This window comes from Sorex araneus, chromosome X (genome assembly GCF_027595985.1).
Source record: "Sorex araneus isolate mSorAra2 chromosome X, mSorAra2.pri, whole genome shotgun sequence".
Classification (NCBI taxonomy): domain Eukaryota; kingdom Metazoa; phylum Chordata; class Mammalia; order Eulipotyphla; family Soricidae; genus Sorex; species Sorex araneus.
Window position 1 is genome coordinate 15,393,796 of NC_073313.1, and position 24,986 is coordinate 15,418,781.

The 24,986-nt window shown below is 45.0% G+C and overlaps 2 protein-coding genes across 3 annotated transcripts in view; one reads left to right on the forward strand and one right to left on the reverse strand.

Annotated features, from left to right (window-relative positions):
- The window catches only part of PIR (pirin), a 93,075-nt gene that overhangs the window by 24,858 nt on the left and 43,231 nt on the right, over nt 1-24,986 (reverse strand). For both annotated transcript variants that reach the window (XM_055123117.1, XM_055123116.1), the window contains one exon: nt 11,202-11,286. In XM_055123117.1, the coding sequence (XP_054979092.1) occupies nt 11,202-11,286 (85 nt within the window). The remainder of the gene's footprint in view (nt 1-11,201; nt 11,287-24,986) is intronic.
- LOC105943142 (hydroxylysine kinase-like) lies at nt 3,655-4,788 on the forward strand. Its single transcript, XM_012933572.1, has one exon. The coding sequence runs from the start codon at nt 3,655-3,657 to the stop codon at nt 4,786-4,788; it is 1,134 nt and encodes a 377-aa protein (XP_012789026.1).

Genomic DNA, 24,986 nt, shown 5'->3' on the forward strand with positions numbered 1-24,986 from the left:
GTATGTCTAGGTTGGCCCAGGCCAACACACCCAAACCCCCCTCGCGACCCAGCCACCCGCGTGCAGAACCGCACGCCATGCAGCGAAGGTAAGCAGGGCGGTTTCTCCGAAAGAATTTGTTAAATGCAAAAGAAGGGCTGGGGCGATAGCACAGCAGGTAGGGCGTTTGCCTTGCATGCGGCCGACCCGGGTTCGATTCCCAGCATCCCATATGGTCCCCTGAGCACCGCCAGGGGTAATTCCTGAGTGCAGAGCCAGGAGTGATCCCTGTGCATCGCCAGGTGTGACCCAAAAAGAAAAAAAAAAGAAAACCAAGAATAGCATGTTGGAGTCAATTAGAAATGACTGGTCCGGAGATTGTTGTATTGATGGGAATATTTGTTCTCGAAAGAGCAGACTAAGCTTCCAGAGGATTCTATACATCTTTCTGATTGCTGTCTTATGAACTAAAAAAATAATCACTGGAATTTGCTCTCCAAAGTGCTTGGCTCTATCCTGGGCACATGGAAAGCTGTCTCCTGAGAATTGAGATTCCAAAAAACTTATGTTGCTAATGTGTTCCTCATTCAGAATGATCTCATTATCAGTCTTGTTTTGAATTATTATATTAATATAAAATTATTACGGATTTCCTTTTACCTACGTTCAATACTCAGTTCTTATCCAGCATGATAATTTCTCAAAAGGGTAGTGCGCTCGAGAGAGATAGAAGGGGAGAGAAAAAAGTTGCCTGCCATAGAATCAGGAAATTGGGGACATTGGTGCTGGGTCATGTACACTGGTGGAGGGATGGGTGTTGGAACAATGTATGATTGAAACCTGATGATGAACAGCTTTGAAATGGGCTCTCTATCAATGATTCAATTAAAAAGAAATATGACAGCTGGAGCAATAGTACAGCGGGTAGGGCGTTTTTGCCTTGCATGCGGCCGACCCAGGTTCGATTCCCAGCATCCCATATGGTCCTCTGAGCACCACTAGGAGTAATTCCTAAGTGCAAAGCCAGGAGTAACCCCTGTGCATCATCGCTGGGTGTGACCCAAAAAGAAAAAAAAAGAATTTAAAAAAAATAACGGATTTCACAAATTCTTATTAGTTCAGTCTCATTGATTTCTTCCTTTTCAGGTAGCCTCTTACGCAGTGAAGTCTCAGTGACATTGATATGTACTCTCTCATAGGAAAAAGTTTGCCCCTAGGTTGCAATTGTTTGCGTTTAAAATACAAGCTCCAGAACTCCAAAATGGGCACCTCTCACCTCTATATGTGGTAATAAGTAGAGGGTTAAGGGGGTTGTAGTGATAGCACAGTGGGTAGGGCATTTGCCTTGCACGCAGCTGACTCGGGTTCGATTCCCAGCATCCCATATGGTTCCCTGAGCACTGCCAGGGGTAATTCCTGAGTGCAGAGCCAGGAGTGACCTTTGTGCATCTCTGGGTGTGACCCAAAAAGCAAAAAAAAAAAAAAGAAGAGGGTTAAGGGCCAGAGTGATAATACAGTGGGGAAAGCATTTGCCTTGCACATGACTGACCTGGTTTCAAACCCCAACATCCCATATGGTCTCCTGAGCACTGCCAGGAGAGACTCCTGAGTGGAGAACCAGGAGTAAGCCCTGAGTATTGCCGGGTGACACCCAAACAAAGCAGAAAATAAAAGCCAGGGGTTAAATGCCTGTGCGGGGTTAGTCTAGCCAGTTTTGAAGGCGCTCTCAGCTGCTGTGTGATCACTAAATTAGGCTGCAATGTTCCCGGGCACACACAGAGCCTCCTAAGTGTCATGGGTTCTGGACACGGACACTTCATATCCATTCTGGCCTTAAGATTAAATATAAGTTCTAGAAACCTGAAGTAAAGAATGCCATACATATCCTTAAGATACTGTTCCTTTAGTACTATCAGGGGTGACTCCTGAACACAGAGGCTGGAATAGCCCCTGAGCACCCCTGGGTATTACTCAACACCCCCGAAGTATTTAGAAACACGTTTCTACCCTTATTCTTGGCTCTATATATGATACATACCTCCTTTCCCTTTTTCCTCTGGAAGAAAAAATGTTTCCAATATTTAAAGGCGTGTGTTCATTTCTTTTAGCTGCTGCAACAAAGCTGATGAGTTCAAATAACACAAGTATAGTACCTTAAATTTTTCAAGGAGGTTGAAAGTCTCAAAATGGGTGCCAAGGGTCTACAGTTAAGGAGTAGGCAGGGGGCTCCCTTGTGGATACTCAAAGCTGGGAATCTGTTTCCTTCCCTCTTTCAGCTTTTCACCACTGCCCCTATTCCTTGGCTGGGGCACCTACATTTTCAGAGCCAGCAATTGTGGGCCAAAGTTGTATGCAGTCAGAAGTCAGAGGGAATATGAAGAAACAGAAAGCAGCAATTTCTTGGGAAAGATTGACTTTTCCTAGAAATAGATTTATGGCTTCAGTGAATTGAAACTTAACAGTGCTATCTCTTGATCAGTGTATAGCAGGGAAAATGGGATTGCTTTGCAAGACATGGAAAAGTGACTGCAAGAATTAACAGTAATTCCTTATTCGTATTTTAGCTGAGATACGTGTGACCTGTGTGCGAGTAATCGAGTCCTGTCAGAGGCTCAACAAATCGGATTCTTGGTAAGTGATGCATTGCCCTGCTCAGTTCCTGAGACCCCGCTGCCTTCCAGATCATCTCTGCGTGAAACATCTGTTTTCCGCGAGATTAGCACAACCCAGGGAAATGTGCCTTGCCAGAAGGAAATAGATGGTAAAAATCGATTCCAATACTGTTTATGGGAAGGAATTCAGATAAAAACCTAGTCTGACTTATGAGAATTGGTTCCAGTTTGCCCTAAAGTGGATGTTCCTGAGGACACAGACGTTTCCCTGGTATCAGGAATGGGCTGGCAGCAGTGAGTGAGTGCCTCTATTTCTAGCCCATTTGTCTGCTAATGAAACTATCGAGTTAACCTTAAATTGCGCGGCTTAGGCCAAAATCTAGAGACCCTAGACATCCATGTCAAACCCCGTTACCATGAGTTACCAAACAGAGTGTTAGAAATAATGTATGTGCAGCACCCAGGCATCTTAGGGAATAGTTGATGCAACCAAAACATCCAATTAAATACCTTTAGCCAGTCTTAGATTCTACAGTAGAATTTCACTGGCGGGGTAGTTGACAGAAAAGCTGACGGCTGGGGCTGCAGGTGACCACCCTGGGGCTGCTCCACTGGTGGCACACTGAAGACACGTGCCAACCCAGAAGGAGGGCCTGCCGGTCATGGCTGGATCCTGGTTAACTCATCCATGAGGGACTGGAAACAGTTTGGCCCTTGGGCAGTGGGATCCTATAACCAGGCATTCTGGGATTGGTCCCAGGGTTCAGGTTGGTTGGTCAGTTGGGGCTGATGTGAGGGCAAGGTAGGGCATATCAGTAGCACTTAGCTCTTGTGCTGCACTGAGAGGCCGAGAGGCTAAATTCTATAAAGTGAAATCCCACAAGAACTGGGTTCAGCCCACAGATGGGAAGCCATTCTGCGCTGCCAAGTGATGGGAAGACTTCCTGGGTGGGGGGGGGGGTGCAGCTGACTCCCGTGAAAACCACCTCTTTGGGGAATTCATGCCCTCACCCCCTTGTCCTGGCCAGTCCCTCACGAGAGTGCTCCCTCTCCTCCAGGCACCATGGCAAGTGGAGACGATCAGCAGTCTCAGGTGCTTGCCCGGCCCACCTTCAGTGAGGCGGAAGCTGTAGTGCTGGTGGAATCGATATTCGGGCTGCGAGTCTCCAGGATCCAGCCACTCCCCAGCTACGATGACCAGAACTTCCTGGTGTTCATCACAACCGCCGGAGCCGCTTCGGAGGGTGGGCGGCTGCCCGACTACGTCCTCAAGATCAACAATGCCGTGTCCACTGAAACGCCGGCCCTGATTGACGTGCAGAGCCACGCCAGCATGTTTCTGAGAGATGCTGGCTTCCCAACAGCCTCTCTGTGCTACAGTAAGAAGAAAAACATCACCTCGATCATTAGCATAGATCATGGCTCCGTAACCAAGAGCCACCTGGTGAGGCTGCTCACCTACCTCCCAGGAAGACCCATTGCTGAGGTTCCCATTAATCCCCAGCTGCTGTATGAGATCGGCAGAGTTGCCGCCAGAATGGATAAGGAGCTGGAGGCCTTCCAGCATCCCAGCCTAGGCAGTCTCTATCGGGAGAACTTCATCTGGAATCTGAAAAATGTTCCCCTTTTGGAGAGGTATCTGAGTTCCGTGGGCATGGGTCAAAATCGAGAGGTTATTGAGTATGTCATTCAGATGTTTAAGGAGGAGATAACCAACAAATTCAGTCAGTTTCGCGAATGTATCAACCACGGCGATCTGAATGACTATAACATCTTGGTGGAGTCTAAAAAGCTAGAGTCTGGGGAGTCTGTGTACCACGTGTCTGGGATTTTAGATTTCGGGGATATGAGCTATGGCTACTACGTGTTTGAAGTAGCAATCTTGATCATGTATATGATGCTCGAAAGTAAGAATCCGATCCAGGTTGGAGGTTATATCCTGGCAGGATTTGAAAGTGTCATTCCCCTGACACCTGTTGAGAGGGATGCTTTGTACCTCCTTGTCTGTGGCCGTTTTTGTCAGTCGCTTGTCATCGGGGCGTACTCTTGCCAGGTGCACCCCGATAACAGTGACTATCTCCTGATCAGTGCCAAGCATGGGTGGAAGCATTTGCAGAAAATGCTTGACCTGGGCCAGAAAGCTGTCGAAGAGATCTGGTTCGAAACCGTCAAGTCTTACAAACCTTGTGCCTCTTAAAAGTTCACATTTATGGCCATTCAAAACCCTCTCTTGACAGCTAAAGTTTCTGGAATCTAACAGTATACATAAAATTGGCTCTGGGTTTCAATTCCATTAAATCTCTTAAACTTAAATACTATGTCAGCTGTAAGGCGCTTTCCTGTGAGTTAATATGCAGGTGATCCTTTTCATTTCAAGGGCTTTTTTAAGTCCGGAGATAATACTTAGATTTTGTTTATAGATCCTTTCACCTCCTTTAAATCACTAGCTATAGAACATGGGGGCCTAGTTAGCAAAACACCGATTTCTGAAGCTTCCCCACATCACTGAAATATAAAGGATTATGGCGCTGTAATGGAGTCACATAGACTAAGAGGACATACTGTAACTTTGGGGCTTATTCCAGCTTATGCCTAGATGAGTGCCTTTGCCACAGAATGTTCTTTCCAAATATTTTCAAAATGTAATATTAGAAGAAAGACCAGAGAAGATGTGGTACACACCAAGGTGCCTTAGGAATAAACACATAAATGGTAACTATAACATTTTTCAATTTGTTTGAGAAGAGTTTGGAAATTGTACTTCAGGGGATAGATGCCAAAAAAGATCTGAACTGTAAAGAAGCAGGTAAAGACATCGAGTCTCTTTCAATATATAAGAAAAAATGGTTCTATGTAAATTCCTTTACCTGTTTACCGATTGATCACTCTGTATTCCCCAGACTAGGTCTGCCAGTGTTTGCCTTTGTTACTCATTTAGTCTCATTCTTGGATTTCTCTTTAACCTCTCTCTTCTTCAGTTTTCTAATTTGTTGGGGTATCAGTAATGCCCCGCTCATAGTTAATAAATACAGCATTAATGTTAAAAGCATACTAAAAGTGTCTTAATTTTTAATTTGCGTCTCTCATATTCAGTCAGGGGCTGGAGCAATAGCACAGCGGGTAGCGCCTTGCACATGGCTAACCTGGGTTCGATTCCTCCGCCCCTCTCGGAGATCCCGGCAAGCTACCGAGAGTATCTCGCCTACATGACAGAGCCTGGCAAACTACCTGTGGCATATGCAATATGCCAAAAACAATAATAAGTCACAATGGAAACGTTACTGGTGCCCACCCGAGCAAATCGATGAGCAATGGGATGACAGTGATACAGTGACAGTGATATAGACAGTGATATTCAATCAGTGGTTTTCTAAGGATCAGAAGTTTATGTGACCCTCCCTGTCTTTGTTGCCTTAAGTTTTAAGTGATATATAATAAAAATCAATACTTGGGAGCACAAGGTATTTTAAAAAAAACTTTCTAGTCCTTGAACATGATGGCCACTCAATACCCTTATTGCAGACCACAACACCCAAAAGGAGAGAGAGAGAACAAATTGGAATGCTCTGCCACAGAGGCGGGGTGGGGTGGGGGATGGGATTGGGGGATGGGAGGGATACTGGGTTCACTGGTGGTGGAGAATGGACACTGGTGGAGGGATGGGCTCTTAAACATTGCATGAGGGAAAAACAAGCACGAAAATGTGTGAATCTGTAACTGTACCCTCACTGTGACTCACTAATTAAAAAATAAATTAATTAAAAAAAAACAAAACAACTTTCTAGTCATAACAGCCCTTCTGATACCAAGCACATAGGCTCTTCTCTGAGATGTTGAGTTAAAACATCTTAAAAGTTAAGGGCTCTGGGCCGAAGTGATAGAGGGTAGGGTGTTTTCCTTGCACGCAGCCGACCTGGGTTCAATACCCGGCATCCCATATGGTCCTCCAAGCACTGCCAGGAGTAATTTCCTGAGTGCAGAGCCAGGAGTAACCCCTGAGCATTGCTGGGTGTGACCCAAAAAGCAAAAAAAAAGTTGAGGGCTCAGTACCACAAAATGGTGTCCACTTCAGATGCTATTCACAAATCCAAAGTTGCCGTGTATACTTCTGGCCAACTGGCTGTAAATTGGGGGTTTCTGCAACCTTCTCAAGTCTGATAATTTGCTAGACTAGCTTCTGGTACCAGAGAAACACTTTTATCAGTTTTCTTTTTAAATAAATTGATCAACAGGGCTGGAGTGAGTTATAGTGGAACGGGGAGTGTACTTGCCTTGCATGCAACCAGCTTGGGTTTGATCCTTGGCATCCCATATAGTCCCCAGAGCACTGCCAGGAGTAATTCCTGAGCACAGAGCCAAGATTAACACCTAAGCACCCACGAGTGTGGCCCCCAAACAAAAAAAATCACCTTCTCCACAGATACAGATTGAGGGGGCCGGAACAATAGTACAGTGGGTAGGGCATTTGCGTTGCATGCAGCCGAACCAGGTTCGATCCCCAACATCCCATAAGGTACCCAAGCACTGCCAGGAATAATTCCTGAGTACAGACCCAGGACTAACCCCTGAGCACTCCTGGGTGTGTCCCCCAAAAGGCCAAAGAGAAAATAAACCAGATACAGATCAACAGACAGATGAGACATACAGGGTTAGGTCAAAAGGTCCTAATTCATAGAAGTCCCTGAGAGTTGGGGCACACCACTTTTGTGGCACTATAGGGATTCACCCAGAGTGCTGACACTTTTGGTTAGGATTTTTATTAAGACTTCATCGTGGGGGCCGGAGCGATAGCACAGCGGGTAGAGCATTTGCCTTGCACGCGGCCGACCCAGGTTCGATCCCCGGCATCCCATATGGTCCCCCAAGCACTGCCAGGAGCAATTCCTGAGTGCAAAGCCAGGAGTAACCCATGAGCATCGCTGGGTGTGACCCAAAAAGCAAAAAAAAAAAAGACTTCATCATGTAGACATGTTTAATTAAAATACTGACTTTGGTTATTATGCCACTCTTTAGTACCTCTTCCAGAAGGATATGAAGGGTTAACGATGACTGGTATCTCACCCACAGATGGGCAATGCCAGTGTTGATGTGTTAAGTGGAAATTCCCAGCCTTCCTATGACGAAACATTGCTAGGACAGGCAGTTCCCTCTCCCAAGGCCACTTCATTAGCTGAGGGAGGTTATGAATAAAAGACTCACCCTATCACCTAGGAATTTGTCAAAGGTTTTAGGAGCTTCATAGCAGACCTTGGGACAATGATTAATCACATATTGTCATGGTGCTCTATATGGATTATCTCATCGAGTTGGTATTTTCAGATGAGGAACTAGATGCTTAAAAACTGGAGTATTTTTTTTGGGCTGGAGCAATAGCACAGTGGGTAGGGCATTTGCCTTGCACGCGGCCAACCCGGGTTCGATTCCCAGCATCCCATATGGTCCCATGAGCACTGCCAGGGTAATTACTGAGTGCAGAGCCAGGAGTTACCCCTGTGCATTGCCGGGTGTGACCCAAAAAGCAAAAAATAAATAAATAAATAAATAAAAATTTAAAAAAAAACTGGAGTATTTTTTAAAGTAATTTTTAAGTAAATTTGCCTTGCATGCAGCCAGCTTAGGTTCTATTCCTGGCATCCCATATAGTCCCCAGAGCACTGCCAGGAGTAATTCCTGAGCACAGACAGTAACTCTTACTGTCTTGATCCAAGACAGTAAGACCCAGAACCTCATACTATTTCCTCTACTCCCTTTCCTAAAGGATTGTGGTTTTTATCTAGCTTGATCATTCAAGAAACTGGAGACCAGAAAATTTGACTGAAACTTGGATTTCATTCCTGGAGCAATGCTCATCTTCTCGTACATTCAAACTCGATTTCCCTCTTGCCTGTTCTCAACATACATAGATTCCGTTTCTTGAATTCCTTATAAAAATAGTCAACTACTGTTATCACAATTAAATGTGTGTTGCCTTGCACTGATACTTTACTGTTTGGTATTTGTTGTTGCTTGTCTCCAATCAGTTCTCTGTGATCTGTGAACCTCTTCAGTGGCACAAGTTAAATATTATCTTCAAGATCTAGCTTGGTGTCAACAGACCTTTAATAAAGATCTTTTGGGTGAACCGCAAGAATGAATGTACCTAGAATAGTCTCTGGTCCTTGCAACTAGTGAAGAGTGCCAAAAGAAAACTATTCAATAAAAAATAACAAAAAAAGCATAGGATGACCTTTAAGGGCTTGAAAATAAACACAGCAGAGTCGGGAGATGGTACTATAGCTAGGGCACGTGCTGAGCATGCAGTTGACCCAGACTCAATCTCTGGTGTCACATGATTGTCCCCTGAGCACTGCTGAGTGTAGCCCCTGAGACCCCCTGGTACGGCCTGTCAAGCAGCATGGCATACGTGGACCCTTGCACTGAACCTCTAATCCTGTTGGGTAAGAATCCAGAAAGGCAGGTAGCGCCATGGGCCTTCTGGGGCGCCACGGGAGCCCCCCTCCAAAAATGTATAATTTTATCAGCTAATTTTACCACCCAGTATACTGGTTGAGAAGCAGTAAGTTGGATCAATAGTGTGACTAGTAAATGCTTTATAACACCTGAGTTGTTTTTCTGGTACTAGACAGAAATGTCGGCATTTGGGTTTGTTACCTAATGTGAAGCCTGAATTGGGTTCTTCACAAAAGCAAGAGGTGAACGTATTGGAAGAGAAGGAGAGAGCGAGACATTGAAAGGGAGAAGGTGCACTGCAACCAGAAGGGATAGAAAAGACAAGTTCTTCTTCATAATGGAATTTCCAATAGACTTGCTTCAAGTCACCCTACAGACATGCATCTCTAAACTACTGGCTTGGCACAGGTAGACGGGGAGGGATTTCCATGCACTATTGTTCGGGCCACAAAAGCAAGAAGCAAACAGATTGTAAAATGATTTCACTTTAGTAAGACAATAGCCAAAGATCTATGTACATGCATATATTTACATCCACTCTTCAGAGTAGAAAGGGAAGTATAAAGAAAAATATAGCAGGGTGGAATCTAAGGACATACCTGGGCTATATCCTGGATCTGGACTGTACAGAGAGACATTGCAATGGGACGATGAAGAAGGACAAAGGATCAGAGGAAAGCAAACATAAACTAATTAAAAATTTAAAAATCACTACACTAAAGCTAAAGCTTATATGCAATTATGCAGATTAGAACTAGAAAGGCATAGGATTGCATTAATCTAAACTGCTTTTTTCCTTCGTTTTCTTTTTCTTTTTGGGTCACAACCAGCGATGCACAAGGGTTACTCCTGGCTCTGCACTCAGGAATTACTCCTGGTGGTGCTTGGGTGACCATATGGGATGCTGGGAATTGAACCTGGGTCAGCTGCGTGCAAGGAAACGCCCTACCCACTGTACTATCGCTCCAGTCCCTGCTGTTTTCCTTCATTTTTAGATCACAACTGGAAGGGCTCAAGAATTACTCCTGGCTCTGTGCTCAACTATCACTCCTAGTGGGCCTTGGGGAACCATATGGGGTGTCAGGGATTGAACCCGGGTCATTTACATGCCTTACCTGCTGTACCATCACTCCAGCCCAATCTTTATCTTTCAAATGCACTAAAAATAGCCATCGTGAAAAAAAATCACAGAATAAAGTACTGGATCAAAGGTTGATGCCTAAAGACTCAGGTTTAACCATTTTTAAGCCTGAAATTGAATATAAATGCCCAGAATTAAATGTAAGTCCTCCACAATACTACCTTTATAAAGAAATACCTCTATCTCTGATGAAAAGTGCATGTATACATGGCTAATTCTCACTGGTCATTAGTTTATAAAATTTTATTTAATGAAAGCATGAAGTAAAATAAGGGTGGCAAAATGGATGGCCCACATTCACAAGACCTGGATCAAATCCCCAGCATTGTGAAGAAGCTAATTAAATGAAAAATCTAAACTCCTTTTACTTTCTGTTAAATGAGATGGAAGCATACATGATACAGATCAGATTAACATCAGGAACACTGCAAATCAAGAGTGGCAGGGAAATCAGGAGGCACAAGAATCAATGCTGCCTTGCCCCCCAAATTTTTACGTACCTAGGAATAAGGAACTATAGTCATGTGACACTTTTTGGGGATGGTCTGAGAAAAGCATGGTTAGGCAATTTTTTTGTGCAAATATCATACAGTGATGCTATTCAGTGCTTCTCAACTTGTTGGCATAGCAAATCAGGAGGGCATGCTGGAAGAAGAATGGGTGGCTCATGGCTTCTTTCTGTTACCACAGTCCAAGAACCCGGCAGGGTGTACTGCAGTGCCAGTAGGTACTAGCATCAAAACGCCCTTATGTGCTACCGTGACTAATCTGGTGGGCGTTCAGTGCTTATATCTGAAAGGTGGAGGTGGTGGCAGGCTGCGTGGTCAAGCTCTAACGTTCTATGTATTCCTCTTGACTTTCAGAGCTATCTGTTCCTCCCCAGAAGTATTTGCTAATTTAGACAGAACTAAGCATGAACAAAGCTCAGGCAGAGAATCAGAAACAATCACATACCAGACAAAGTGGCCTCTTGATAATTTTCCCCTGAGATGATCACTACATTCCAGAGCCCATCATACCTTGAGGAATCGGCTGGGAATGCTTTGCTCCTTGGTCCAATTTGAAGTCCAAATACAAGGTTGGTGTGCGTGTGTAAACCTTGGACTGAAAGGAAAGAGACTGTTAGCACCTTCACTAAATAAGATCTGTTTTTACTTCAACAGTCATAGATCTGGACTCTGGAGTCACAACAGTTGCAATTTCTCCTGGGAAGTCCTAGGGGTAGGTGATGAAAGATCAATACAGCCCCTCTTGATTCTCTTGTTCTGAATGTTATTCCTCCTGCCTTAACAGTGGTGTGAAAGCTAATTTCAGGATGACAGTGGACTTTTGACTGCCATTTCTCAAATATGGTCTGACATTAATAGTTTCCTGGCCAATAGCTTACTCCAACATTTTTTCTTCACTTCCAATATTCTGCTTGCTATGGTAGGTCATTTCACATTCAGATGTACATTTTGTGGGCTCCTCCATCTACTGGAAGTCATGTCCAATTGGAAATTGCAAAAATAAAGAGGCCCCGAAATATTTGTTCTAACTTGGCTCTCTGTGGAATAAGGTGTATGGCCCGATATTCACTGCTGGCTTGGAAAACCCACAACTTCAAATGTAAGAAGAAATGAAAACTTGCACAAGATTTTGCATAAACAGTAGCTCTTATTTCAGCACAGCTAAGCACAGTTTGCAATTCAATATTATACTATTCTGAAGCACTGACATACACCAAAATCCAATAGATTATCAGTGTTGGTATAAATTTTATGTCTCACTGTTTATCAGAAATCTTAGTGGTCCAATTTTTTTTTGCTTTTTGGGTCACACCCAGTAATGCACAGGGGTTACTCCTGGCTCATGCAGTCAGGAATTACTCCTGGCAGTGCTCGGGGGACCATATGGGATGCTGGGAATCGAACCTGGGTTGGTTGCGTGCAAGGCAAACGCCCTACCCGCTGTGCTATTGCTCCAGTCCCCAAGGTCAGAAGGATTTTACACAATAATGTTCTCCTCATTTGTTGGGTCAAGTCCTACTATTGATTTTCAAAAGTATGAGTGGACATTCAAAATATGTAGACATTTATATCCATATATTAGTACAGCAGAATTGCATTTTTATTTCAAAAAGAAGGCAAACACCCTACCCACTGTGCTATCACTCCAGTCCCGGTCCTATTTTTTTTAATAGAACCTTCTTTTTTTTAATGGCAAAATACAAACCCAAATGAAAAGAACACATAACATCATATTTGGAAAGGATGTCAAATATCTAGAACCTTTGTTTTTGTTTTGGGGGCCACGCCTGGCAGTTCTCAGAGGTCACTCACTCCTGGTGGTGCCAGGGGGGGTTAAACTGGGCTCAGTGCAAGGCAAGGCTTTAAACTCTCTAGATCATCTCTGTCCACTGGAGTAACAGGAATTTTCGTACTTTAACTCTAAGTTGGCATAAACTCTTAAAGATTGTTTGGCAGTATGTGTTACAGATGAATGTATGCATAATCTATGATTCCACAGTACAGCTCACTGGTATATCCCCAGCAGAAATGTTTGCCTAGTGATATGTACATGAATCTTACTAGTGACTGTTACTAACAGCCCCAAACTGGAGAACAGTACCTCAAATTCCTTTAATGAGAGACTGGACAAATGAACTGTAGCACACTTATACAATGAGATACATACAGCAAGCAGAATTAGTCGATTCAGTCCTGTGCAACAACTGAGATGAATTGCACAAGCATAATATTGAGCAAATGAAGGAAGACAGAAAACAAGGCAAAAATGCTTCTGTGAAGTAAAAGGTGAGTAACTAGGAAGGGCTACAAAGGAGGTTTTGAATTATCTGCACAATTATCTACCATCCTTCATAAAGACATCTTGCACAAAACCACGAAATTAGCCGCAGGGGGATGTGTACATTTTTACTATTTCCACCCAGAGCCTATCCTAAGTGCTTATCACATGGTAGGTGTTCAAAAACTATTTACTGGATGATGTTTCATGATGGAAAGCTCCATGCATACCAATAAATTTGCAGTAAACTTATCGAGTTTTCATAAATCTGTCTCCGGGTAGATTTAGTTTGGTCAAAGTATAGCTTTGTACACTGAACCTTGGAATAGAGAATTATAAATAATGCTATCAATATATTGTTCCTTTGCTTATGGATGCCTCATATGTGATGACACACTGGGCTTTCAATCGTTTGGTAGGTAATTTTTACACAGGTTCGAAGGTCAAGCTGCACCAGGATGGTGTCAAAGGCTGGAAAAGCAAACTCCGCTGTGTACAAAGCAATGAAACCAGAGAGACCTGTGACATTGAGTGCAGCTCAAGGCCAAAGACTGACACTCAATCTGAAGAGCCTGAAGAACACACATAGCAAGGACAGCCCCCTAGGGACACAAGGGCTGATTCTCCAGGGTAATTAGGTGCGTAGGGCACCATCTGGAAAGGATCGGGCTTTGCCAGATGAAGACTTCTAGAATTACCTCTGAAAAGATCAAGGGCAAATTTCACACAGTGTCAGATGACTCCCCCGGCTGGGCAATATCTCTCATTCTTCCAGCTAAAGGAGTCCTGCTAGGTTTTCAGCCTGGTCCTAACCTCCGCCTCAGTGGCAGCGGCACTCGATCCCTGGAAACTCCCAAGAGGCCCTCTCTTTCAGTTGGACTCAAGTTCTCCAGAATGTGGTCACCACAGCAAGGCTGAGCTGGACCGGAGCAGGCATGGAGACTAGCGAGCTTACCCTGCTGCTGGGCAGAGTGCTTATCTCCTGGGCTCGGTTCATCGGAAACTCTCCTTCTGGGACTCAGTGATCTTTCTGTCTATTCCTGGGGCTGACGTTCTGAGTCAGAACAGGAATGTTTTCCTCTTTAACATTTCCTTTGGGGGCTGGAGCCATAGCGCAGCGGGTAGGGCATTTGCCTTGCACGTGGCCAACCCAGGTTCGATTCCCAGCATCCCATAGAATCCCCTGAGCACCGCCGGGGGTAATTCCTGAGTGCAAAGCCAGGAGGAACCCCTGTGCATCCCCGGGTGTGACCCAAAAAATAAAACCCAAAAAAATTTACTTCTGATTGCTCAGACTAGAGCTGTGGAGAAGTGGCCGTGTTGCTGGGGTGAGGGATAATAGAGATTACAGGAGGTGAGGGGGAACCGTGAGTTAATTGTCTCTACTCCTGCCTTCAACTTCAGTCATCGGCCCTGTCCTGGCTTTATTTTCTTCCTGCTGCAGTCTCTCCACCTAATCTATGTAATTTTTTAAAAAGGAAACTATCTCTCAGAGACTGCAGCTACACAGACATGTGCAGGCAGGCACACAACCATACAACATTCTGTATTTAACTATGTATTTACAAAATCTGACACACCAACAGTATTTAGAAACAGCATAAAGCTTCAAACAGATCCTGTTACCTTATACAGCATGAAGAGACCTAAAGACAATGTCTTCTAGTTCACTGTGAAGGTATTCTTCATAAGGATAATAGTCCAAAACAGTTTCTGACTGTAATATTATTTTTGGTACTGAAAACTGGATTCCGGAAGGTTTCACTGTCTGTAGCACTGTCGTCCCATTGTTCATCAATTTGCTCGAGTGGGCACCAGTCAGGTCTCCATTCTGAGACTTGTTGTGACTGTTTTTGGCATATCGAATACACTACGGGGAGCTTGCCAGGCTCTGCCATGCGAGCGGGATACTCTCGGTAGCTTGCCAGGCTCTCTGAGAGGGACGGAAGAATCAAACCTGGGTGGGCCTTGTGCAAGGCAAATGCCCTACCTGCTGTGCTATCACTCCAGTCCACTGAATGATATTAAACAGGAACCGAATGTATACTCTTAAATTCCCTCAGTGCCCCTGTTTTCTTTCCTTTTGTCTGTTTCGGTCCTGATTAACAATGCTCCTCTATACTTGAAAGGCTTCAAATCTTACAGTTCAAATATCACCGAGGCAAAGCCTCTAGAAAGAAGGCAAGTGACTTACTCTTAGTAAGAGTTAGTTAAAGGCAAATGTGGCCTGGCTGCTGACAACAGGGGCACCCCCATATTCAGACCAGCCTCGTGTCTGTCCATAAATGCTTCAGAATGAAAACCTTAATGAGTCTACACAAGAGGCAATGCCTGTAATGACTGGAAAACCACCACAACAAAATGAGGGTCACAAGACCACTTCCTTCCGCCCCCCCCCCCCACTACCTTCATCTTGTAGCCTTCAAAGACTGGCCGCTCGCCCGGGCTTTCAGTATGATTCCCTAGTCAAGCTGGCTTCCTTCCTCTGCTTTTATGCATCCATGTGGTCTTAATTAGGAGATTCAATCACTTCCACATGGAGGCCATGTGGCCGGGACATGCCTTGCCATGACAAAGAGGCGAGAGTGCCACCGCGCATGAGCAAGTTAAGAGGTCTCTTGCCTTTGGCCACTACTTTTAGCTCAGTGTCCCTTCCCGTCCCCTAAGTGCTGATGCTGTGACCACCATGCTGCTGTGCCCTAAAAGCAAGGGACAGCCAGCCTGTCATGTAGGGCTATGGGAAGTGCTTTCACCTTCTTGTGTGTGTGGGGGCTATCTCAAAACCCCCCTGGGAGTGAGTGATTTTTTGCAGGAAGCACACACCAGTTCTCCCTCTAGTTTCTTAAGCACACTGTGACAAAAAACTGCCCTCACAAATGCCATCAGCCAGTCTCCAGTAAGACAATTTTATTAATTTTATTTTTTACCTCTTTCTGGACCCTTATCCTTCTGTGAGCTCATCTCTCTGACGTGGGGCATCATGCTGGCTGGTTCTATTCATCAGCGGTTAACTTCTGATTACTGTCTTTGACCCCTATTTCTAGTACTTTCTTTCCTGTACAGTGAAATTATGGGTCTAAATGTTTAGACATTAAGGGTGTTTGATAGATCTGTAATTCCAAGGTTAAACACAACATGACCCCAAAGCCAATCAGTCAACATGATCATGTGACCAAACAATTTGGCAGTTGAACAAGTCATTGCACTGATCAGCTGTTAGAAGACCAGGGTTTGCTGATCTATCTTGGGATTCTGCTACACCTCGGGGCAGTTTCAACTTGTCTTCTGCCCTTAATACTGCTTTTCCCTCATTTTATCTCCTATTGTTAGAAGGTTAACTCCATTTTGAACCAATTCTATGTGGTTTGTTATACATTTAGATTTTTTTCATTGCATGTTCATCAGGGATAGAGAGATAGCAAGGGGTTTAGGTGCCTGCCTTGAATGCAGCAGACTCTGGTTTTATCCCTGAGTACTGCTGGTATATGAGTGCCCACTGCAAATAATGTATCAATGGCACAAGCACAGAAGGGAAGAATTGCTGGAAATAAAGGAAAAGGAAAACACTTAAAAATCCTTTAAAAATGGAATAAAGAAAAATTATAGGAAAAGAATGTAACCTAAAAAACTACCTGCAGGCACAGATGCCAATATTTGGGTAACAATGTCTAGCTAGGAATATTTTAACTAAATATGAATATAAGAACCTGGCAAGCTCCCCGTGGTGTATTCAATATGCCAAATACAGTAACAATAACAGGTCTCATTTCCCTGACCGTGAAAGAAGCCTCCAATTGTTGGGAAAGACGAGTAAGGAGAGGCTGCTAAAATCTCAGGGCTGGGACAAATGGAGATGTTACTGGTGTCCACTGGAGAAAATCGATGAACAGTGTGACAGTGATACAGTGAAATATATTGAGAGCTTAGTCACACACTATCCTAACTGATTCGTGTGTATTGATTAGGTTACTTGGATTTTAGTTTCTTTAGGGGGGTTGGGCCATCACACCCTCATGGTGCTCAGGGCCCTAAGAGCAGGGGACAGCCAGCCTCTCTGCTCTGTCCTTGTGGTCACTTCCAGCAGTGCTTAAGCAAAATGAGGTAGGTACATGCCCAGCTACCTCTCTGGCCCTATACCTTCTTTTTAAAATTCAAATATATCCCTTAACCTGTTTTCATTTATTAATTAGTTCTCTAATTCAAGAAATACTGACTGAGAGTCTGTAGCATGGCAGTCAATGGGTATTAGGGCTTCACTGGTGAGCAATCGATTTGCGTCGCCTTTGTGGCTGCTAGGCACGAGTGAGTCAGGAGAGGAGCTGCAGTCAGCCAGAGGTCTCTGCATTGAGAAAGGAGCAGAGCATGTGCTAAGGTTATGGGGCAGTAAAGAGCGCGGTGAGTCCAGAAAGGGAAGGGCAAAATGGAGACTTAAAGCAGTGACCAGAGAGAATGACCAGGGATGAGTTTACAGAGTCAGAACAAAACGACTAAGGTGTGGGCTGTGGTAAGGCATTTTGGGGTTCAAAAGAGTACAGTGGGAACACACTGAACAAATGTTTATCTTCAAAAAAACTTCCTGAGGTCCTAGGTGGTGAACTGGAAGGGGTCAAACAGGAGAGGACGCTGCTGCAGGCCTGACTAGAACAGGGCAGGGGAGAAAAGCGAAGCAGGAAGATGTAAAAATAAAAAGAAGTAAATGTTTAAAAAAAACACAACGTTTTTTGGGAACTAGAAAAAAATTGCTAATGGTCAGGATGGAGGTAGCGGAGGAATCAGGAAGACAACCATATTTTGAATTGGGGCAGTGAGTGAGGATAACCTCGTTATTTACGGTGGAGAAGCTTAGATGGGAGTTTGTGTTATATTTGTTGTCCAGACAGAGGAGGAGTGGGGGTGGGGGGCGGGGGTCAAGACTTCAACTTTCGCTCTTTGAAACGGGAGTTACCTGGGAACCATGCACACAGAGCTGAGTCTACCTGGAGCTCCAAGGTGAGATTTGTGCTGGGGAGGTACATTGGTCAATGAATGGTACAACTGTTTACGTCCATGGGCCGGAGAAGGTCAGCTGGGTAGGTGATGATGGGTGAGAAAAAAGAGGGCTCAGGACTGAGCGTGGGCACCACTCTGGAAAAGGAAGCTGCTGAGGCATAAGAAAACATGATCTCTAAGGCCAAAGGGATGAGGGAGGGTGTGGAGAAGCAAGCAGTCAGCCCATGGAAAGTAACCATTCACGTGAAGAAGGGCAAACATTCTCACCGTCTGGCCACCTGGAAGTCAGTGGTCATTGAGTACACCGATGGGGCACGATGGCAGGCTGTGAGCATCAGGGGTGGTGTTGGAAAGTAGGGAAGTTCAGGTAACATGTGTAGACAAATGTATGAAGCATGGTTGTGAGATGGAGCTGTGAATTGGGTATTCAGGGTAGGGTCAAGGGAATTTGGTGCTCTGCTTATCTATCTATAATGAGAATTATTTTTTTTGCTTTTTGTGTCACACCCGGCGATGCACAGGGGTTACTCCTGGCTCTGCACTTAGGAATTACTCCTGGCTGTGTTCGGGGAACCATATGGGATGCTGGGAATCGAACCCGGGTCGGCCACATGTAAGGCAAATGCCCTACCCTCTATGCTATTGCTCCAGCCCCGAGAAATGTGATCTTTTTCCCCAGTTATGGCTCTGGATGCTTAAAGAAACTTGTTGTAAGAGCCTCTTAGTTAGATTCTGGCCTTTCATTATTTTATGGCATTTGAAAAGAAAGCAGATCTGGCAATCATTTTCTTCTGATGCTCTTAAACTTCAAAAGCTTTTCTCTATCCAAAGACCCAATAAATGTTTGCAGATAAACACTTCTAGTCCAAAAATTATTTAACATTTTTCAATCTTCATTTTAAATTCTTTAATCTATGTGGAACTAATTTTCCTGTGAGCTGTGAGATCATGGACTAAGCTGGTTTCATTTTTTTTCTTTTCAGGTCACACCCGGTGATGCACAGGGATCACTCCTGGCTCGTGCACTCAGGAATTACCCCTCGCGGTGCTCAGGGAACTATATGGGATACTGGGATTCGAATCCGGGTCAACAGCGTGCAAGGCAAACGCCCTCCCCACTGTGATATCACTCCAGCCCCTAAACTGGTTTCATTTTCTGAATGGCCCAGCAGTTGATATATTCTTCTCTGCTCCCTACTTGATGATTTTGTTTGGTACTGCTGAATGATGTTATTGGAGGATCTCATTTCATTAGACATAATTTCACTCCAAGTTGCAGGTTCTAAGAACCTATAGATTGTATTTTAGATCGTTTCTCATTCAACCAATTCCAAGGAAGACCCTTGATGGAGAAAAATTCACCAAATAGCTCAGGAGCTCCAATGAACAAAGGAAGACCTACTCCATTTGTCATCAGCCCACACATCTCCCATGGGATTTTCCAACCACCATGTCTTTCTTCCACCACTTTTCCACTCCCATGGCCTGCTGGTTTTGTATTGGGAAGAAACCCCATCATGAATGGCTCTCTCTCTCCACCACTTACACTTCCAACTCTACTAAAATAACTCACTGCCAGATCCCATGCCTTCCTCCTCCTGAGAGAGGGGGGAATCTTAATGTTTTCATGATCTGAAACGCAGATGTATGCCATGCCATTGAAAGCAAAATCTCAACTCTGTTGTTTCAAACATGCTGATGGTCTTCAACGAAAGGTTAAGTCTCTGTCCTCAATCCAAAGCACTCTGAATTCTGAATTCTTGATTAAAGAATTCTGATAAAGAGTGAAAGAGATTATAGTTTCCATCTGCAGTGCCAAAGGTATCGTGGGAAGGATTAAAATCCTGTCATCATATTTTGACATATACATGAAGTGCTACACAAAGAGAAGACAAGGAACTATTAGGAACAATGCCAATGATTCTGTATAGGGTGAGAGTTAGAGAGGGCCAGATAACACTGCCAACTTCTAGCAGTCACAGAGAATTGTGAAAAATTTTCAGCATCAAGTTGTCTGGCCAACCAGGAATTTTGGATGGAGCCAAATTATCCTGTCTGGTCTGCATAGCTTATTTCCAGAAGCACTTTGATCAACAGTAATACTCTCTAGGCCCTTTTCTTTAGGGGAGGGTGGTAAGGAGAGAAGAGCTACAAGGGAAGAAAACAGACATGCAAACGGGACTCTGAGTCCCAGTAATTTAATCAGAGACTTGTTCACTGTGGAGGTGGACTCTGATTTCTTCACACTTTGAATCAGTCTTCTGGCCTCAACTTGGGCTACAGATGTTCTGATGTTTTGAAAATTAAAGCCAGACAAGGAACAAATGCCCATCTCTTCTAACGAGTAATCTATCCATATTCCTACAAAGGCATGTTCTATAATAAACCCACAAATGACCCCCAAAGATGCCAAGAGGGAGCCTTCCTATCATGCATCTCCTAGCCAGGGGAACATGTTCCAACGTTGAGTCAGCAAATCTATTATAGGGATGCTAGAATATTCCTCACAGGGTTTTCTAATATTTTTAATCTCTGTTAGTTACATTTGGTATTTACTAAAATATTTTTAAGAATTCTTTCAAGAAAGTGCATCGAGATGAGAAACTATTTGACAAAGATAAGATTTCATAGAGCTCTGGGGACTGATACCTTTGTGTAGATACAAACCTTCAATTTTGTGGGCAAGGGAGGATTCATCAGGGTAGAGGGCTTTGCCTATGTGATGCAGTATAAGCTGTCTGACATAGTCAGAGGGTGTCTTTTGGTATACACATGTGCTTGAAGGCATTTTTTGGTGCTGAAAGAGGTAGAGGTTAATTCTTGTTTGCTTTCATAAAAATGAGCTAAAGCATTCCCAAGCAGGAGAAACAGTAAGTTTCTGCATAAGGACAAAATGGGTCAGAATAAGAGCCTTGACAAGGGGGCAGGAAGATCACTGAAAGGGCCTCCAAGCACTGCCATGGGGTGGTCACTGAAGCACCATGCAAGGAGTAGCCCCTGAGTACCACTTAGTAGACCCCCTCACATGGGACATATTCAGGAAAATCTATGGCTCATAAAAATGGGGTAAAACTCAGAAAATCTATGATGGTCCCATCCAACATGAGCTGTGTTTCACTGGAAGAGATATTCTACTCAGATGGATTTCATCTCATACATGAAAAAAGGGAACGAGAGAGCTGATCTTCACAGGTCACTGATGCCTGGTTCCGTGGTTCAAGCAGAAGTCCCAAAGGAAAAAGGAAGTGGAAAAGTTCTCGACTCCTTGAAGAGAATCTTTATACTTATGTCACCCTCAAAACATCACTCAGATTGTAATATGCCATTACAGTCACGGGGGTGGTAAAATAATGCAAAGTCTTCTGTCCTGCTAGTAGATACATGGACCAAGATGGCACATGGGCATTAGGCAAAAATGGCTCCTAGGTGATCTACTCCTTCACAGTAGGCTAAGGACCTTTAGTCCAACTCAAATACTCACACATTTGATTGCTGTAAATACATTCCAAAGCAGCATATTTTTAGCCATCTAAAGTCCATTTCATATACCCCGAGAAAGTATGCCCAGCATCTATTAGCCGTAAATAAAGACAAGCACTGCAGCTTAAGAGACTGAAAACATCTGGTGCCCCCGGAACTCACTGACCCAGACCCCTCTCTGCTTCCCCAAACACACACTTTGTTGAGCAATTGTATCTAGACATAGGAAAGCCCTCTTGGATTACCCCCATGCACTCTGGCAGTCCCTGGCACTATTCCGTTTTTGATGCTGGCCTCACACCACTGCCTCTGGAAGGTCTCCCCCTTGGGGGGCTTTCCTTTTCATGCAAATATACCCAAGCACCATCCCAATAAAGCTTAAGTGGTACCACCTCTCATGAACCCATCACTTCCTTCATCAATCCCCAAATTTACTACACCAACTAATCTAAAGAAAGGAAGCATAGAAATATGCTCCGAAAGTATTGCATCTGGCCTCCCATCATTCCTCAAACAGGAAGGGAATTCCCTACTACAGCAAGAGCTCTGAGAAATGGAAGAGGTTACGAAAACTTTTGCAAGGCTGAAACTTAGGGATGTGGTCAGTACTTATTCCCCATGCAAGCCAGGGGTTGTTTATGAATTCTTGGGCATGGAAGAAGGGGTCAGCTCCTTAGCAACATTATACAGGGCTCGAGATTTTCCTTGGAAATTTCAATATCTGTACCACTGTATGACTGTCATCCTGTTGCTCATCAGTTTGCTCGAGTGGGCACCAGTAACGTCTCCATTGTGAGACCTGTTGTGATGGTCTTTGGCATATAGAATACACCATGGAGAGCTTGCCAGGCTCTGCCATGCGGGCAGGATACTCTCAGTAGCTTGCCGGGCTCTCCGAGACAGGAGGAGGAATCGAACCTGGGTCGGCTGCATGCAAGGCAAACGCCCTACCCATTGTGCTATAGGGCACGGTGTTCAATATATATATCTCTCCTCATTGGCTCACTCAGATTTTAACCCTTCCTGGCAAGCTACCCATGGTGTATTTGATAGGCCATACACAGTAACAGCAAGCCTCACAATGGAGACGTTACTGGTGTCTGCTCAAGCAAATTGATGAGCAATAGGATGACAGTGATGACAGTGATGATGAATACACACCTGCTCTCAGCAGAAAAGTTTATTCCTATTGGGATGTGCCAAACTGGTGAAACCATGTAAGCCTATGGCCAAGTACACAAACCCCAAGCTAGACCCTACAAAGAAAACGAGCTGTCACCTTGAGTCTCTGAGCAAATGGCTGATCTCAACAGGCCTCAGTTCCCATCTGGAGTAGGATGTGGTGAAAATTTGGTCAGGACACTGCATATGACACCTCAGAGTCTCTCAGCCTCACACTAACCTTCTGAACCTGTGGTCTCTCATCCAGCCCCTGGGTCTTGCTGGGGCTACGGGTGATGTCTCCAGGTTGGCCAACATCACACGTCAAGTAACTGAAGGGTTTCCAACACACAGAGTGACGGGAGCTCCAGTGGCTGCAGAACCTGGGCTGGATCAGACAGCCTACTGTGGAGCCACCCAGACTGGGATGAAGATCCAAATCCCCAGATGTGGGGACTGGGAGGTCGACACCTGGGAGGATGCCTAACAGGACTGGGTGACGCAAGGCAGAAGGGCAGGCAACGATCTACCCATGGGCCAGATTCACCAAGGGATCCTTAGGAATTTCACAGCCCTCAACACTGTTGCGAGCAATTAGATAGGGGAACAGGACAGAGAGTGAATGTGGAATCTGGAGAGAAGACAGTATTCATTGAATCAAAGAACTCTGTGCTCATTTCAGGGCCTTCCGTGGATACAATTTATTATCAAGAACAGATGGTAATTTGGCTGGGAGAAGGTCTGTACCGGTAAACTTATCCCCTTCTGTGAGAGATGCAGCCGCCAGCATGCGTCACATTGGATAGGCCGATGGAACAGAACACAAGACACTGGGCTGGGGGCTGGAGCGATAGCACAGCGGGTAGGGCGTTTGCCTTGCACGCGGCTGACCCGGGTTCGATTCCCAGCATCTCATATGGTCCCCTGAGCACCGCCAGGAGTAATTCCTGAGTGCAGAGCCAGGAGTAACCCCTGTGCATCGCCAGGTGTGACCCAAAAAGCAAAAAAAAAAAAAGATACTGGGCTGGGGGAGATGCCACACCCCTCCTTGATGTCTCCACGAGGCAACACTGCTAGCTCCCTTCCTCCCTGTGCCTCTGAATGCGGGAGGGGAATCTGGCCGGTGAGGACAATTCAAGGAACTGCATATGCTCCACTGACACCACTCTGGGGGAAACGCGCTCCCCTCCCTCCATCTCTCCCTCTTTTTCTGCTCTAATGGAATAAGCTGTTACTGCAGAGTCTGCTGGTGACTGCGCACCGTTACCTGCCCATCTCTGACAGGTGTGCAAAGTATTGAACGCTCCCAAAGGCCTCAGCTAAGCATCCAGATTTTACTAGTAATAAACATGCTATGGGGAGGGGGGACAGGGAGATAGTTCAAAGGGTTTAGTGCATGCAGGACGCCCAGGTTCAATCCCTCCAGGGTCCTGTGAGCATGCTGGAAGTGACCCTCAAGCACCGCTAGGCATAGCCCCCAAACCAAAAGGGAAAAACACAAGAATGATACTCAGATCTCCATTGCATCAACTCAGCATACTTTTCAACTTACTATAAACTTGGTAGGGGAAGAAGTGGGTGGAGCTTTTGGTCTTCTCCTTTGCACTTGACTTCTGCCCAATTCTCAGTCTGTTTCTCAGACTCCCTGCACTTGACTTCTACCCAACTCTCAGTCCCTTTCCTGCTGTGGTCTGGCTGAAGAACTGGCCGTTACAACTAGGAAAACACTTCCTCATTGTACCAGGAACTTTTATTCCAAACTCTTTGGGTCTGATGAGTAATAGATGGTCCCAAACCAGTGTGTGCAGCTGGGCACACATACCCGCTATACCTCAATAGTTCGCAGAGGGCTCCAAGGTCTCTGAGGCAGACCCGAGTCCCACTGGGAAGCATCTTGAGACACGCAGGAGGGGAGCGGGGCCAGGAGGGCTCTGCTTCAATACAACTGGAGTCGAAAGATAGTGATGCAGGGAGATGTGGTCTATGAGAAAATTCCCAGTGGGAAAGGAGTGCAAAAGCACAAAGGCCAAGCCAGTGGGTGCTCCCTGGAGTGTGATAGGTGTGGAGTTCTTTGTCATCCCCTGCCCCCTTTCATAGCTCCTAGCTGGCAGAGAAATGCAGTCTGGAGGGCCAGGCTGGCACTGTGCACACAACTGGAAGCACTAGGCCATAGCCACATGTGCATGTTCCAGGGGCTGGAGAGGCAAACCCTAGTTCAGGACTTCCCACCACTGCTGTTTGCTGAGACACTGACCTCGCTCCTCTCCAGTGGCCATTCACAGGTGACCTGCAAAGATATACCCGGGCCTTGTGTCCTGTATGCTGTGAAAAAGCATCGCCCATACAGAAGTGGAAGGAACAAGGGGGTTTTATGTTTTCACGAATAG